The 17,794-nt window shown below is 31.2% G+C and overlaps 2 protein-coding genes and 1 long non-coding RNA gene across 4 annotated transcripts in view; all 3 read right to left on the bottom strand.

The window, feature by feature from the left end:
- The window catches only part of LOC104732018 (AMSH-like ubiquitin thioesterase 3), a gene marked incomplete in the record, with an annotated part of 4,761 nt that extends 2,532 nt beyond the window's left edge, over positions 1-2,229 (bottom strand). The window contains 8 exon segments of the mRNA XM_010441900.1: positions 1-198; positions 280-326; positions 460-565; positions 971-1,065; positions 1,173-1,367; positions 1,466-1,541; positions 1,636-1,700; positions 2,008-2,229. Coding sequence (XP_010440202.1) covers positions 1-198; positions 280-326; positions 460-565; positions 971-1,065; positions 1,173-1,367; positions 1,466-1,541; positions 1,636-1,700; positions 2,008-2,106 — 881 coding nt within the window.
- LOC104723517 lies at positions 8,243-8,855 on the bottom strand. Its single transcript, XR_002034159.1, has 3 exons — positions 8,657-8,855; positions 8,407-8,560; positions 8,243-8,309 (listed from the first exon to the last, which is right to left on the bottom strand). It is a non-coding gene; the product is annotated as an uncharacterized LOC104723517 (long non-coding RNA).
- LOC104723516 lies at positions 11,545-13,838 on the bottom strand. Of its 2 annotated transcripts, XM_019231625.1 has the most exons (7): positions 13,783-13,838; positions 13,552-13,637; positions 12,408-12,470; positions 12,256-12,303; positions 12,072-12,134; positions 11,910-11,972; positions 11,545-11,752 (listed from the first exon to the last, which is right to left on the bottom strand). In XM_019231625.1, the coding sequence occupies exons 2-7, from the start codon at positions 13,606-13,608 to the stop codon at positions 11,735-11,737; spliced, it is 312 nt and encodes a 103-aa protein (XP_019087170.1). In that variant the 5' UTR covers positions 13,609-13,637; positions 13,783-13,838; the 3' UTR covers positions 11,545-11,734. The 2 variants fall into 2 exon arrangements, with proteins under 2 accessions (XP_019087170.1, XP_010440200.1); XM_010441898.2 differs by lacking the exon at positions 13,783-13,838 and having other exon boundaries at positions 13,552-13,769.

Below are 17,794 nucleotides of genomic sequence, written 5' to 3'. Positions count from 1 at the left end.
GGAGGAGGGGAAGGTTGCTTCATACCAACAAACTGAAAGGGGTCTTCAGTTGCGTCACTAATAAACTGGGAATTTACTGCCTCAGAATGACGCTGCCATCGACCATCATCTAAGGAGAGTACAGAGTTCAGCGTGGCAATCTCTTGAGAATCACCATTAAGTGATGCTGCGGAACCGCTCAGTCCAGTGTCAATCAAACTGTAGAAACCCTTGGAGTAAGTTACCAACCATGAATTCAAAAAGTAATACTACAAAAGGCAACATATGATAAGTACTTACCCTGAATTTTCAGCAGAACCCCAGTCGGTATTACTCGGATATTGTACCTGTCATTCCATAGACAATAGTATTTTTCTCAGCTCCTTCAGAACTAAAAAGACTTTAACATAGGATTGGACCAAGAAGAAAAAGAAAGAGTGAGAAAATGTGGGCAAGATAAAAATGATCAGATACTGTTACCTTTATCTCCGACTTGGGAGCAACCCACTGACTTTTAAGACCATTTGGACCTAGAAATGAATGTCTAGACAAGGTTGCTTGGTTTGGAGGCAGAAAATCAAATGATCTGCAGGTACAGGAGCAAAATCAAAATCTCAATGATCATCGCGGATTTATATGGACAAGCACTTGAGTCTCATATACCTATTTCTTGTTTCGATACTTTGAAACTAAAGATAATTCTACAAAACACAACAACAACTATCTTCAAACATGATTCCATGAACAGAAAAGCCAAACAGCATTAGCAGTAGTACATCAGATTGGCAATTTTCCTAGTAAGAAATGACCTAAACAGATTTTATGGTGATCACAGAAAAAGACAGAGCTAAAGCAAGGAAACCAGTGACTTATATGGGATCGCATATCCCTATTTCTCAGGGTTTCCAAATGTTCAGAGAACTTACGGTGTTGAATTCCTATTAAAGAGAATTACTGACAAGTGACAACTATACTAAGGGGAGATACTCACAGCTTCTGGAATTGCTGATCAATCTGTGTACGATTTGAAGATGAAGTTAGATTACTGTTATACGTCCAGGATGGTTGAGATGTCGGCAAGGCTGCCTGTATCCATGGAAAAATGAAAAAAAAATTAAAGGAAATGCTGGTACGAAAGCTTGAAGTTTTGGGAACATGGATTATATCAAGATGCAAATGCCAAAGTCTTAGACCTTGTTCATATCAGGACTGGAGTATGATGAAGCTTTGTGGGAAGGAGGCCATTCAACAGCATCTGAACTATATGATACAATCGGGAGATCATTTCCAACCCTGTGAGATTCCTCCTCAGTTCTGTTTAGCTTATCCACTAGCCGGTTAAATTCCGGTTTCAGAGACTCGAGCTCATTGATTACAGCACGCAACCTCTGTTGTACAAAAGAAAAAGAAACCACATCTGAGGACACTACTATGTATGGTATACACCAAACAACATTTTTGAAAGGATAAAACAGAAATACCTGACCTTCCTACTCCCAAGTCTTTCTTGTGGAAGCCATGCCTGGTAATCTCGATGGAATGGAATTGTTTCAGAAATCAAACTGCAGAAAACAAAAAAAAAAAGAACAAAAACTTGTAAGCTCTTGATTGGAAAAAATACAAATGAATACTTATAGTGATACTTTTTCTCCTCACCTTGAATATCTAAGAAGCATGATATACAAATCCACAACATTCTTCTCATCGCGATATATGCTGGCCTGAAGCAATGTTCAAAAACATGTTAAAATCTTCTCAGAGATGTGAACCATCAAAACCCACACAACAGGCCAATGAATTCAACTGCTTTATTACAAGTAGCTAAATTATACAACTGGAAGTAGCCGATTAGGTTTACTACGATAACTAGAAATCGAACACTGTTCCAATAAACTCCAAAAAAAATCTCTAATTGATAGACTAAACTCTCAAATCGATCACTTCCTAAACTAGTAGCGTGAAAATCAAATACTAGAAACGCTTCATATGAATTTGAGATTGAGATTCGTTGCGATATCGGGAACAGACCTGTCGGAGGAGATTATCGGCGATGCGGTAGTAATTACGGAGAGGAATACGATTATCCACCTCGATCTTACGAGCAACCTTATTCAGATCAATCTTCATCTTCACCGTATCATCTGAGTTTCGAGAGATCGAACGGATCAATGGCGCTGAGGAAAATGTAAAAGAGGAGAGGAATCGAAAACTGTGTCGTTTTAAGAAACCAATGTCGTCATGATTACCAAACCAAAGTTTTACTTTAAAATCAGAGTCTTAGGGGTATAATTGGAGTTAGCTAAATGGAATGATTTTAAAGTAACCTCTAAATTGCTTGGACCAACTGATCAGATTATGTATATGTTTACAAGTTACAACAACCCATAATTAAAACAATATCTGAATTCGGATTTTTTTTAAGTCAAATCCTTTATACTATAAATTACAAGTCATTTGGCCAGTTAAATTTTGTCACATCAGATTTTAGTTTATTCTACTTTAACAAATGAATAAAAACAAAAGACAATCTTTTGACAAAAAAAAAAAAAAAAAAAAAAAAAAAAAAAAAAAANTTCTATAAAAATCATAATTAATATAAGTTTAAGGGATAATCTATGAATATGAACAAAATTTTAAATATATTTAACCGTTAAAAATATATATTTTTAAACCAACTGTGATGTTCAACCGGTAAAAATAAGCTATATTTAGTACCAAGTTAGTCTGAGGATAATAAATATTATTAAGATCATCCTTGAATATCACTAGAAAACTGAGGCATCCTTGACCTTGAATATGAATATTCTATCAAAAGTTACATATAGGTCAAACACTTTTCGGAATTCTAATTCTACCATTACCAATTATTAGATTTGGGATAATAAATATTATTAGGACCAAACTATTTGACATGGGATAATAAATATTATTAGGACCACACACACTTCTTTATATGAATCTTCGTCTTCTGTTGGAACATAGTCTTACAAGAAACAGATAGATAATGCCAACTTGTCTCCGCTTTGCAAACTTCTTCCCGAGAAGACATTATATTTTTTTCGCATCTCATCTCTCACAAATTAGCCACTTGCAGGTCTAACGCCTTAAATGAAATTAAAAAAGGAATTCAGCCGTCTTCTCCCTCCTGAAGAGTGAAGAATAATCAATAAGGAGAGACTTGAATGAGTCCCCTTTCTGTTGTTGAAGTTCTCTCTGTTGACCATACTCTATTTATTGTACTTGTGTTGTAAAAAAAATAAAGGAAAAACTATTCACTGTATTTTGATAATTAATTATTTTCCACTCTTGTTTAAAGTATAATAAATAAAAAAATAAAATTTATTTTTAAAACTTACTGTACGTACAAGAAGATTAACTGCTGCAAGGCTATTTTTCCAGCGTTACTAAAACAACACTTTTAATATTAACATGACATCATATTCGTTGATTGGTCCGGTTACTTTTCTAAATAGTAACTTTTTTTGTAAGTGAAATTAATTGTTAAGGTTTAAAATTTTTGAATCAAAGTTTTAGGATTGCTTTCATTATTATAATTTTTGGATTAGCAAAAAGTAGAAGATTACCATACAATAGGCAAGTAAACTCTACATCAAAAAAATATTTGCTGATGAGGTCATGATCAATATTAATATATAGCTTCAATGCTTTCTACACTTTCTTTGTAAAAATTCGTTTTCAAAACTTACTGTACGTACGAGAAGATTAAATACTGCAAGACCATTTTTCCAACGTTACTAAAACATCACTTTTCTAAATTGCAAATTTTTTTTAAGTGAAATTAATTGTTAAGGTTTAAAAATTATGAATCAAAGTTTTTAAGGATTGCTTTCATTATTATAATTTTCGGGTTAGCAAAAAATAGATGATTACCATAGGCAAGTAAACTCTACATAAAAAAAATATTTGTAGATGAAGTCATGATCAAATCAAATGTGGATTACCATAAGAAGTAACTCTACATAAATATTCCCTACCCAAGATTTTTGGATTAAGGGTCACTTACTCGTAACTTGAGTGTATGATACATAGTGTGTATTTTTAAAAGGAAATGACACAGATCCGACTTCTTTCTTCTCCATCTATACTCTCTCCGCCATCAATATTAATATTCAATGCTTTCTAGTTTATACACTTTTTTGTTGTTAAACTTCACTTTCGAAAATTTACTGCCCAGAGTGTAAATGCTACCAGAGGAATAAACTCTACATAAAAGAAAATGACACAGATCCGACTTCTTAATTTTTCCTCCATATATACTCTCGCTCTCTCACCAAACTCTTCCCCTAGCTCTCTCCCTCTCGCTAAATGGAATGATTTTTAAGTAACCTCTAAATTGCTTTTAGTTTCTTGACCAAGTGATCAGATTATGGTAGCGGCAGTTAAGCGAGACGAAATTCGACTGTTACGGGACGGATCAAACAAAATACACCAATCACACAAATATCACATATTTGAACAAAAAACACACTAACACAATATCTTATTAGGGGAAAATGTTATTTAAACCATGGATTTTCAAATTTTGGCCATTTAAACCATGAATTTTCTTTTTTGGCTTGGTCAATGAAATTTCATGTTTAAAAAAGCTAGTCAACAAAAGGTGATGTTTTAAATGGCCTACAATAACGTTTATGGTTTAAATGGCCAAAATTTGAAAGTTCATGGTTTAAACGACAGTTTTTCCTATCTTATTATATAAACTTTAGTTTTCAAATTTCAAAATTAGTAATTCATATAATCGCGACATGTGTCAAGTATATCGATAATATTTTGACATGTGTGAAAAGAAAATTTATATAACAATTATAGGAAAATTAAGAAATCCAAAAAATAAAATGATTACAAATAATATTTTTGAAATGTATATAAAACCAAAAGTAATCTATTATATCACTAATTCTAATAAGAAAGTTATCTATTAATTTACTAATTTCAATAGGAAAATATGTGCATTTAATAAGGAAAATATTTGCATTTTAAATGCAATTGTTATTTATTATAATCATATAGTAAAAATAAATTTATATAGAAAAGTGATTAAAGTATAAAAATGTTTCATGTGTTAAAATTAGTGATTAACATAATATAAGAAAAACAAGATAATCAAAATAAGAAACTAATGTAACTTTCTTTAAGTTTTTCAATCGGTGAATGATTTGATAGCGTATTCAATATTATGTTATGATATAAACTTTGGTTTTCAAAGTTAGTAACTCATGTGATCGCGGCACGTGTCAATTTTAACAATTAAAGATTTTGTAATGTGTTATACAAAAACTTTGTTTTAACATATTTGTAAATTATAAGAAAGAAAAAAATTAAAAAATTAAATAAATATGGAGTGTGTGAACTCTAAATCCTGTTTAAAAAAATGAAATAAAATTAATATTTTGAGTACAACTTAAAATTTCACATATTTTTCTTATATTCGCGTTAATACGCCGGACTAATTTAGAAAATAATAATATTAAGTAAAATCTCGTAATATATACATAACAAAAATATCTAGATTTTGGTTGTTTTTATCTTCAGAAAGCGGTGCGGTCTACCCGCATCAAATTAGAAGATGGTAGAACTGTTTAAAGTATGGTTTTTATTTTTTTTATTTGTAAAAAAAATCTTTAATATATGGGTAGATATACACATATATATATAATATACTTCTTTACATAAACATATAATTTTTTATTTTACTTGATTTAAAATATATATTTCAAATAATTAAAATTTTCCTTCTAATAAATTGGGTTTTTAAAGTTCATAAATGCATGAAAATGTTTTTCTTAAACCCAAAACAAATAATAATTTACAACTATATAAAATATTAATATATTCATCTATAATTTGTAATATGCACTATTTGTTATTTTTTCATCGTTCAATAATTTAGTTGTGCAACGCATGTAATTCTTTCACCAACTATAAATTATTATGTATTATTTAATTTTTCTAACCGCACTTGTCCCGCAAATATATTTCTCCTGCACAACCAAATTGTTTGTCACGCACAACCAAATCCGCTGTCACCATTTGGACACTGTATGTATATGTTTACAAGTTACAAACCCATAATTAAAACCATGAATTCGGATTTTTTAAGCCAAATCCTTTATACTATAAATTATAAGTCACTTTAACGTTTGTTCTCTGTAAGATCATTTCTAATCTTTTGGAGAAACGTTTGGCAACTCTGAAACCTTCAATCATTACCTCAACCAACTGTGATATTCAACGGTTAAAAATAAGCTATATTTAGTACCAAGCTAGTCTAAAAATATTACGAAGGTGAGTGGTGATATAGAGAAAAACGAAATTGACAAAAAAAACTGCATGTGAGTCACCAATCAACAGACTAAGAGGGTGAGTGGTGACATAGAGAAAAACAGAATTGACAAAAAAAAAAAAAACGCATGTGGGTCACCAATCAACAGACTAAGTAATTTTTGGCGTTTTTCCCTTTAAAACAAAAAAAAAATTGCGTATTTGAAGCAAATTATACACATGGACCACCTTTCTTTGTGGAATAATGTTTTAAGCTGCGGTCGACTTGAATTACGTTGTACATATCTTTATTTTGATTATTTAATTAAGTTATATATTTCCAATTGCGTTAAACCGAACCAAGAGTAGAACCATTTGGTGACTTCAAAATGTAATTAGGGCTTATAAAATTTGGTTTAATGTGGACTATACAAATTATAAAGAGGTATATAGGTGTAATATACCTCTTTTTAAATCACATATATCTCTCTTAATTAAGCTATATATAAGTTTATAACTAGATTATGATTTTTAGATCACATTATTGAGCTATATATAAGCTATGTAATATACCGCATGATAAATTTTTATTTTTATTTTTTATTCATGTACTATTTTATTATTAATTTTGCTAATGTACTATTTTGTTAATTCTAGTGATTTAGTATATAATCTGCAGTATACCGCACAAATTTCTCAGATTATATCAATTATAATATTTTAAACTTCTTAAAAATTTAAAATTTACTATATACGGTTAAATTAAACAGTTCAACTAAAACCCTGATGTAAATTCTCAGATGATGATTTTGCAGATGTAATGATTGAAACAAATATAAACAGCAGAAATATTACAAATATGTTAGGAGAAAAACAAAGTAATTGATTATTTTTTTTAATGTTTTGTATTTTTTTATGATCAAACTCTTTAATTGATTTAACAATATGAATGTAAAAAAAATTGATCATTTTGGGTATTTAAGGTATAAAAATATGTATTTACCAATACAAAAGAAACAAATAATACATAATTATACCAATTATATATAAAATAATATGAAATCCGCACCACAAATAATTTTTCACCAATCAAACATTTTTAATCCCGCTTATTATACATAAACCGCACTTGTCCCATAAATACTTTTCTCCTGCATATACCGCAGTTTGTACCGCACTATCAAATTACATGTCCCGCACTACTAAATCTGCTATCACCATTCAGAGCCATAATATCAGTAGAAAACTGGCGCATCCTTGAATATGAATACTCTACTAACAGTTACATATAGACCAAATACTTTTCGGAATTCTAATTCTACCATTACTAGTTACTAGACTTTGGATAATAAATATTATTAGGACCAAAACTATTAGACTTGGGATAATAAATATTATTAGGACCAAACACAGTTACAACTCTTTAAATGAATCTTCGTGGCTTGAAACATAGGCTGACATCAGACAAAGCAACATATCACAAGAAACAGAGAATGCCAACTTGTCTCCTGAAACAACTCGACCCGTTTTTCTTTCATAAATATATAATAATAATATAATTAAATACTCCAAATATTTAATTACAACCCAAACCATAAACCGACATAATTAACTCAAATTATTATAAAGTAAACATCAAGCAAAAACATATAAACCAAACTAGCATCCTAGTTCCAATGACAAAATAACATAATCAATAATACAACCGAGAACTTAAATCATCCTCTTCCTCATTGCCATGATTTCACGCTACACATTACCTTCACCACAAACACAATGAGATGCGTGAGTATTACCAGAAATACCGAGTGAGATAATCCTCCCATCTACGAGCTATACGCACAAGCAAATCAAGAGTACAACCACAAATAAAACATAACAAACCAGCCATTAAACAGAACATCCAATAACACATTCTCTACACCACACCTACACATCATCAGATAAAACAAGTTATACAACCTAATCGCTCACCTTATCAAAGTGAATCTAAAAACAAAAACAATCAGGAGAAACTCTCCTTGCGTCTGCAACAGTCCATAAACGTCCTACAACAAGTCATACAACCAAAATCAACCTTAGCAAACTGGACATAAACATAAAAAAGAACAGTCTCAAAGACAAAACTCTAAAATAAAAACCAACCGTTAACTATCAAATCCCTTTGGTTAAACGCTAGCCATAGACGTCATAAAGCTTCCCACAAAATCTCGTACCGATCAAAAACCAGAAGAGACCACGATCTCAGTTACAATCCTCGATGGTCTAACTCGCATATGAGAAAACGTGTCTCACGAAACTGCCAATAACTTATCGAATTTAAATCCAAATCCACTTCTGTAAAAAGGAGAATGACGATGAAAGGCTTAGGAATAACTCTACAAAATTTCGTTACCTTTGAGTACGATTTGATACGTCGAAATCCTAACGATTTTGCTCTTTCTCCTTCTCTCTAACACAAAGCTCTCCTTCTCCTTCTCTCTAACACAAAGCTTTGATGATCTCTTTCTCCTTCTCCTTCACAATCGACCAAGATGTCTCTCTATGTCTGTCTCTGAGCAACCAGTATCGACAATCACAAAAGAGAAGAAGGCGTCATCCTCATAAAAAAATAGGACTTTTTGCTTTAATTATATTAAACCGAAACTAATTGACCACCCCTTTGATTTAATTATAACTCAACTAGCTTAGTAAACTAACCAGAAATTATACCAAATTCACTCTAATTCCCGATTTAAACTCCAATATTTCATATTTTTTTTGGGACAAAAGGCTTTACATCTCCATTTTGCACTTCTTCCCTGAGACGACATTATATATTCTTCGCATACCATCTCTCTTAGTCGCCTCATATTCGACAAATTAGCCACTTGCAGGTCCGACGCCTTAAATGAAATTAAAAAAGGAATTTGACCGTCTTCTCCCTCCTTCGTAATATCCATGAAGAGAGAAGAATAATAAATAAGGAGAGACTTAATGAGTCCCCTTTCTGTTGTTGAAGTTCTCTCTGTTGACAATACTCTCTTTACTGTACTTGTGTCCTAAAAAAATTAAAGGAAAAACTATTTACTGTATTTTGATAGTTAATTATTTACTCTTGTTTAAAGTATAATAAATAAATAAAAAATTCTTTTTTACAATGTTTGGTTGACAAAAAAAATGTTTTCTACACATTCTTTGTTAAAATTCGTTTTCAAAACTTACTGTACGTCAAAGAAGATTAAATGCTGCAAGGCTATTTTTCCAACTTTACTAAAACAACACTTTAATATTAACATGACATCATGTTCTTTGATTGGTCCGGTTAATTTACTAAATAGTATTTTTTTTTGGAAGTGAAATTAATTGTTAAGGTTTAAAATTTTTGAATCAAAGTTTTAGGATTGCTTTCATTATTATAATTTTTGGATTAGCAAAAAGTAGATGATTACCATACAATAGGCAAGTAAACTCTACATAAAAAAATATTTGCCAGTAAGGTCATAATCAATATTAATATATATCTTCAATGCTTTCTACACTTTCTTTGTTAAAATTCGTTTTCAAAACTTATTGTACGTACAAGAAGGTTAAATACTGCAACGCTATTTTTCCAAAGTTACTAAAACATCACTTTAATATTAACATGACGACATATTCTTTGATTGATCCGATTACTTTTCTAAATTGTAATTTTTTTTGTAAGTGAAATTAATTGTTAAGGTTTAAAAATTATGAATCAAAGTTTTTTAGGATTGCTTTCATTATTATAATTTTCGGTTTGACAAAAAATAGATGGTTACCATACAAGAGGCAAGTAAACTCTACATAAAAAAAAAATCTTTGTCGGTGAGATCATGATCAATATTAATATATAGCTTCAATGCTTTCTACACTTTCTTTGTTCAAATTCGTTTTCAAAACAGGAAAAAAACACTTAATTATTGTACTTCAAATATTTATTTTTCGTATAGTGTTTGGCACTGACATTAACAAATGAAGATGGACCAAGTGTGAGAAGTTAAAAAAAAATATCGTTATTAAATGGTTAAGAAAAATGAAGAACATACAAAAATCTGAGGTAGACTCTGCTTTGGGATTATGAGAAATTTTCTGATTTTGGTAAAAAACTGTAAGAATTTTTTAGATTCGTCGTTTACTTTTTGAGTTGACTTGTTTATTCGTATTTCTTACAGTTTAAACTTTTGAATATGAACAAAAGTCTAAAAATTTCTTACAGTTTTTTTACCAAAATGTGTTTCTTGGACCAACTGATCAGATTATGTATATGTACCACATCTGAATTCGGTTTTTCTAAGCCAAATAAAACAAAAGAACCGAAGTCAAATTTCATGACTTCATTTTGCAGTCCTCTTCTTATCCAATGAGCTTGATATCGCTAATTGATAGCTCGTTGTTGTACTGTTCCAACATCTCTAAGATAAATTATGTCCATGCACTTCACGATCATTCTCTTTAACGTAGATATTCATCATCTCCTTCAAACACGAAAAAATAGTCCAAGAAATATGCTTAATTTATCATGTGCGTCTCTTTCATTAATTGTTCCCTCTTGAATCTTATCTCTAACATCTTCATCGGACAAGATGTGAGCAAACGACCTTTGTCCTCCCGAGACAAAGTATCAAATATATATGGCCACTTTCTTTGTATATGATTGGCAAATGAGCTGTTTTTACACCTCTAACCAATCATCTCGAGCCTCGAGATCCTCTTCCATTAAACAGACGGGCATATGAGCATCAAAGAGGTTTTTTGTCATATTTCCTACTAGATTGTCCGGCACATAATAACCATCATACATAAAGGAAATGAGACTCGGTGTATCAAATGACAAAATGCTTATAGAATGGGAAGATATCGTTAATGTCTTGTGGGTTGCACTTGACAAGGTCACATCCGCATCGTTAATGTCCTTGTTGATAGCTCACGTGACTAATTAATTCCTCAAGGAGATGACACGAATAAGAATTTCAAACTTATCAACAAACGAGTAGAATGAGGCCATTGTTGGGCCATACATGCCCATATAGAATGGGGTTATGTTTGTTAAGCAGTAAGCTAAGATAGGTTAGTGGAAACACAATCACTAGCTAATGGAGTGTATAAATATGGTTGTATTAGGCTTAACCTAAAACAGATAACTATATATGTAGACAATTAAAGAGTTATAATTTAAAACTTAAATGATCATTGATTTGTACTTTCTAGGTTACTGGTTTTCAACTGTTGTGTGGTGTTGTCTCATTTATGTTGTGAATGGTTATGGAAGAAACAAGAAAAGAAAGAAAAGAAACAGCAACAATTGTCTGCGATATTTATTGAAACGACAAGTATTTTATGAACCAAGAGTGAAAAAAACCGAACAACTGTGCATACAAGTTTTAGTGGAAACAGGAAACACGTGAGTAGGCAGGCTCACTACCAAACCAATCACGTTCCATTTCCGCATCAAAACCCTTTTCCTTGTACCCTAAAAGCTCGACTCTGTCTGCAATTATTAAAACAATTTTTATAAATATCTGTTCTAAAAAAATTGCATTTACATTTACTCAAATGAGAAAATGAAGAAAACACATTAGTTGTCGAAAAAAAAAAACACATAAGGATTTGTTAAGTGAGTAATTAAAATCAACTTATTTTCTCACCAAACTCTCATGACCAGATGCACATGTGGGTCTTCTAGGGGGAAGTTGCTTGCGAGGCGTTCTCTGAAAATAAATTACAACGAAACAAAACTTAGTTGAATAATTAAGAGTATTAACCAAATGCAATTACTGCTCTAAGTAGATTTAATTAAGCATTATTACCTGTAATTTGGGTCTTAGATTTTCTATTGCCGCTATTGTTCTCTCATCTATACTTGCTTCTTGCTGTGGAAATATCAATTATATAGTAAAAACCATTACAAGAATGCTTTCAACATGTCAAAAAGATTGAAATATGAATATTTAATTTACAGTTAGATATATTGCATAAATTGATAATATATACCTTGTGTAAAGCCCAATCTGCTGAATCAAAGAAAGCACGTTTGTAATCCTGCATTGAATTTAAAGTTTGTTAATCAATAATTAACAACAAGTAACGATCATACGAATAAATATGAAAATAAGCGGGTTACTTAAAAGTTAAAGATGATTCACCTTAGAGATAAGAGGCTTTTTCTTTGGCACAAGTCCTCCGTATTTATTTGCACCAGTGGTAGACTAATGACAAACACCAAAACAAATCGAAAATTCAATAATTTAAGTCCATAGCTTTGATTAAAAGAGGCAAAAAGAGAATGATCATCTTTGAGTCATTCATGAAACGCCTACCGACAATTCTTTAACCGGAAAACAAATTTCTATACCAGTGCTTCGTAATACCGATTGGTTAACAAAAAGGATTCAATTTGCTAAACCGATTATTTCGATTGTTGTTAAAAAAAACAATCGGACAGAAAACATAATGGAAATGCATCAGACCAAAACGAAATCGACATTTTTCATATGGACCGGATCAATCCGGATAGAGAACAGGTGTCATCAAACGTACTACGTGGCAATTCAGTAAACCGTTGATTTCGCCAAGGGGGTTTCTCAAAGTTGAAGATGAGCTTATAGTTTACGACCGTCCGTTACATTAAAATATCTTATCATAAGATTTTATGTAAGGGAAACAAATATTGTATTCCTACAAGAAATATCTTGCATCCGACAAATTAAAAAAGTTCAACCATTCATTAAAAAATGTCGTAAAACGTATTTAGTTTTTTAATTTTGATTAGAAAATGTGAAACAATGTTTGAATTGTAGAAGTAAGATGAAAAGAAACGTGTACGCGGTCGTTAAATTGCCGACGATTAGGTTTGGTATTTGGTAATTTACCACACACAATAAAAAAAATGTTTTGACTTGTTGACTTACTAATCCGACCTTAAACTTATAATTATCAAATTAATTAAGACTTGTAGTCAAAAAAATTTCTTAAAATATGGAATTAACATATAAAATTATTATTTACATTTTTGATACCCCAGATTCAATACCATCTTTAGATTTTTTTTTCAAGAGTGATTCTTAACCGAATATTCAATTTCACCCTTAAATCAAAACGTTAATATCTTATCTACCCTTATAAGATAAAAATTACCTTTTTAAGATATTAAAATAAAATAACATTACATTTTTTTTTTGGTAGAGATAAAATAAAAATTACCTAAAACATTGTACCGGCTTAAAAAAAATCAAGAAATCAGAGAAAAAAAAAAAATCGCCGAATAAAAATGATATATAATAAAATTACCTCTTGTTGTTGCTGAGAAAATAAGAAATCATCGGCTCTGTTGTAATCCGTCGCCATTTCTTCTGTCAAATTCCTTATTCGGTTCTGATCAAATTAATTTACAGAACAAAACAATCAATTAAGTAAAATAATCAAAATAAAACTGCATTTTGGAAGTAATCTAAGTTATAAAAGAAGATAATTAGGTTGAGAGAGAGAGAGAGAGAGAGAGAGAGAGAGAGAGAGAGAGCTTAGAGAGGAGAAAGATGAGGAAGACGAAATATATGAAAAAGAAAGACGGTGAGATCAGATGATGATAAAGAAGAAGAAGAATATGCGTTTTGGCAAGCTTATATACTGTACACACGTGCGTAGTAGTTAGGCACATAGGCTAAGCGCAACATACACGTGTGTGAGCTTCTTAGATATTTTTATTATCTTATTTTTTGGTGGTAATTAAAAGTTATATGAACTTAATATTATTATACTTATCTCATTTAGTAAGACTTTGGTATATATATAGTCTCTTGTATAGACAGATGGACATAAAAATTTGTTTTTTCTAATGTTAGATAACTTGTATGCATATCCATTATTAAAGGGTAATACATTATATTTTGAAATGTAGATCAGATTGAATTTATTATGGTATATGCATTGTCAAGCAATTTAATAATATTTTATCATGGGAAATATCATCGAAATGGGTCCAGAAAACTTTTTATTTTTATTTTATTTTTTATTTTGCAAATAAGAAAACACGTGGATGGAGTTTTGAAATCAATATTGAAATACTAGGTTAGCATGTAAATTAAATTAGTTTTATATGCTCTCATTTTACATTTTTCTGGTTGGGTTGATAGATGTATATTGTTTCCACGGTATGTGCGTGTTTAATGTTCTTTCTCTAAGTTTTGCCAAACAAGTGGGAATTACATACTAATCCCCCAAGACCCGGAAAAGACCAGGTGAAAATCTCTCATCAAGTAGAAATGACTAACAATTTCACGTTTGAGGGGAATCGATCCCTGGCCTGAACCACTCACAGATGATATAGATCAACGTCACTCTCAAAAACATGAAATGATTCTATCATAAGAAAGCTAATGAAATGTGCAATCCTTCAAAACTAGTTTCCTTTCTAGGAAAGATAACTAGGCAATGTATATATATATAATGCGTATAACCATATAAACAATTAATCGACATATATGTCTTTTTTTATAACTGACATTATATCATACAATTTTTTATTTTCTTAAAGATAATTAGTATATGGGAGAACAAAATTTACAAGGACTATCAAAATTCCTAATTGTGAACATTTGTTTCTATGTCTACAAGCAATGAACTAATTAAGATTTCTTGTGGAACCTTTTCTTAAAAGAACCTTTTTAGAGAGGAGTCTGCTTGTTTTTGAAAAGCTTCTCATGAGGGAATATTTTCATGTTCACAAAAGTGTGATGTTTTACTTTGACTATGGTTTTTATATAGAGTGGTCTTGGGAGCTGCATGGGACATTAAATAGTTTCAATACAGATACGATAATGATTCTTTAGTGAAATCAAACAAAGGAATGTTCGACATCAAATCAAATGTAACTGTTAACAATTTCAAAATGCGAAATGAGACTCGTATGTTGTCGTCGATGTTGTATTCTATGAGTGTATAGCTACTCTTAGGATGGTAAATCATTAACAAAAACAACATCGAGAGTTTTCTTTATGTTTAAAAATTACGTCAGATCAACTCATTGTGTATATGAGTTGAAAGATATATCATATGTATAGAGTTAGATTATTTTCACTACGCTTTTAATCATGTTGAAAATTGTGGATGTTTTACATGAATTCCCGTAAGTTTTAGGGATTAGTCTAGATTTCGCTGTGGTATCTCTTAACTATAAATATTTAAAAAATCATAGGTCACATGTTAATCTATTCTCAATAATTTTTGACGAAAAGAAACATTCAAATCTACTACAAACTTATTCAAATTTGTAGTTATATATATTGACACCATAATCCTTACGTTGTAAAGCCTAAGAGCACAGGCCTTTTATTAATTGTAAAATGAGATTTACATAAGTACATAACTTGAAGCCGATGGTCTCTAAGTTGTGTCAGTACGTGTTGTCAAATTAAATATCAATCTTGAAAGCTGTTAATTAAAATTCAGCCGATGATATGACGTTCGACAAGAAGTAACTGAATGACTACGACGTGCATCTTGCTGGATCACATGATGGATCGAGTTATTTTTTTCCAAACCAAGAGAGAGATATCGATATGGTAAAGATTTATTTGACGTATATATATGTCAGACGTATACAACAAGTAATAATGATCATTCAATATATGTACTATTTGGATATAGATTTGTTAAAATGGGAAGAAGAAACTTTGTTAAGAGAGAAGGAAAATTTTGTTGATTATTAGTAGAACAACTTAAGGTGTTTCTTACTAATAAATTTAGTAAAATAATCAACAAAATTTTGCTACATGTCGTCGAAACGTGGTAAAATAATCATCAAACTCATTTTACCCCTAAAACCAATGATATTGCGCCACCTGTCTTACATGAAATGCTTTTTTGGCATGATGATTGGACCACTCTAGGACCATTGATCCACCTCACGGGTCCTAATGGACCAAGAGTTTCAGGGATTCCAAATGCGGCCAAAGTTTCACGTGTTGTTTCTAATGGAGAATGGGTGCTACCTCGGGGTCGTCATCCTATTGCTATTCTATTGCGTGCGGTAATTACTCATCCTCCACCAAATGTGATGTCTTCACAACCAGATCAGGTCTTATGGAGAAACACACATAATGGAACTCAGGGTTTGTTCTCTTCATCTCTCACTTGGTCTTCCCTGCAGGACCATTTACCACAAGTTCCGTGGCATAAATCTGTGTGGTTCAGTCAAGGAATCCCAAAAAATGCCTTTATACTTTGGGTTCTGGTTAGTAATCGCCTACACACAAGGGACCGCCTCAGGAGTTGGGGTTTCAATGTGCCATTGGAGTGCCCTTTGTGTGATTCAGCTCCTGAAACCAAACCTCATCTATTTTATGAATGTTCATTTTCCGCAGAGATTTGGGCGACTTTCTTTACTCACTCCACTCTGAATCCACCATCACACTTTGATGATCTGGTTCTATGGGTTCAGTCTCCAAAAAAGCTTAACATTATTTGTAAACTTCTGTTACAAACGATTGTCTATGAGATTTGGAAGGAGAGGAAAATCAGGCAAACGAACCGAGGTAAGCTTTCTTCTCTTGATTCTCAACCCACTGGAAATCCTACAGTCCATATCAGACCAGAGGATTCATATATATGCACGTGGTTCCGCTTTATTCAAGTTTCAAGTCCACAACCTTAAGCTTGCATTTTGAAGGGAACGCTCTTTTGGAAACAAATCTCTTTATAAACTCTCAGTTGTTGAACTCTCCTATATGCTCTCCTTTTCATTCCCAGTATGTATTCATCTAGTGAACTCAAAATGGTATTGATGTAAAAGGTACAAAGAGGATGAATGGAAGGTAAATTTTAAGAAAAAAAAATATATATATATATATATGTACTAATTTTTATTTTTTTAAAATTATAAATCTCTAGCAAGATTCAAACATGCATCAAACAAATTAAACATTTTAAATGTTAAGCCGCCAAAATTTCTCCGTTAAATGAAAATTTCACAATTACCATCAACTACAAACACATGTGTACTAATATTTCTTTTTTGAATTCAATGTTAAATTATATTCAAAGAAAAAATAAACGTTTTACATTGTGAGAGAAAAGCCTTTTGCTCAAAACATTTATAGAAATATTAGAAAAATTATGCTACTATCTTAATTGTCGCAAACCACATCTGAATCGTGGTATCCTCTTCATTCCCGATCGTACTCAGCCTAGACTTACATTCCCTTTTGTGTACTAATATTTCCCTTTTCCCTTTCAAGTAGACTTACATTTTCTTTTCTAAATATTGGAAATTATCAAACTCTCCATAGATTTTACGTTTCCAATTTCTTTACTATGCCTTAACGGAATGAGTATTTTACATTTTTAATGAGATTACTACATGTATATATACATGCACAGCAGCACAGGGATAGAGAATCATAGAATTATCGTAGCAGGGATTTAGTTTCTTTCGGTTCGGTTTTGGTTCGGTTAGTTGAAAAGATAACCATAACTAACATAAATTATATTGAAATTAACTAAATAAACCTAATATAACCAAAAGTAACTAAAGATA

Source organism: Camelina sativa, chromosome 11 (assembly GCF_000633955.1).
Source record: "Camelina sativa cultivar DH55 chromosome 11, Cs, whole genome shotgun sequence".
NCBI classification, from domain to species: Eukaryota; Viridiplantae; Streptophyta; class Magnoliopsida; order Brassicales; family Brassicaceae; genus Camelina; species Camelina sativa.
This window is presented reverse-complemented; position numbering and strand designations above follow the sequence as displayed.

What these genes read in the sequence shown, in the direction of transcription:
- LOC104723516 (XM_019231625.1), bottom strand. Translation starts at nt 13,608, where the DNA reads ATGGCGACGGATTACAACAGAGCCGATGATTTCTTATTTTCTCAGCAA. An exon ending in AAAAGCCTCTTATCTCTAAG is followed by an intron (nt 12,304 to 12,407) that starts GTGAATCATCTT and finishes AATTCAATGCAG; the next exon opens with GATTACAAACGTGCTTTCTT. An exon ending in ATCTAAGACCCAAATTACAG is followed by an intron (nt 11,973 to 12,071) that starts GTAATAATGCTT and finishes ATTTATTTTCAG; the next exon opens with AGAACGCCTCGCAAGCAACT.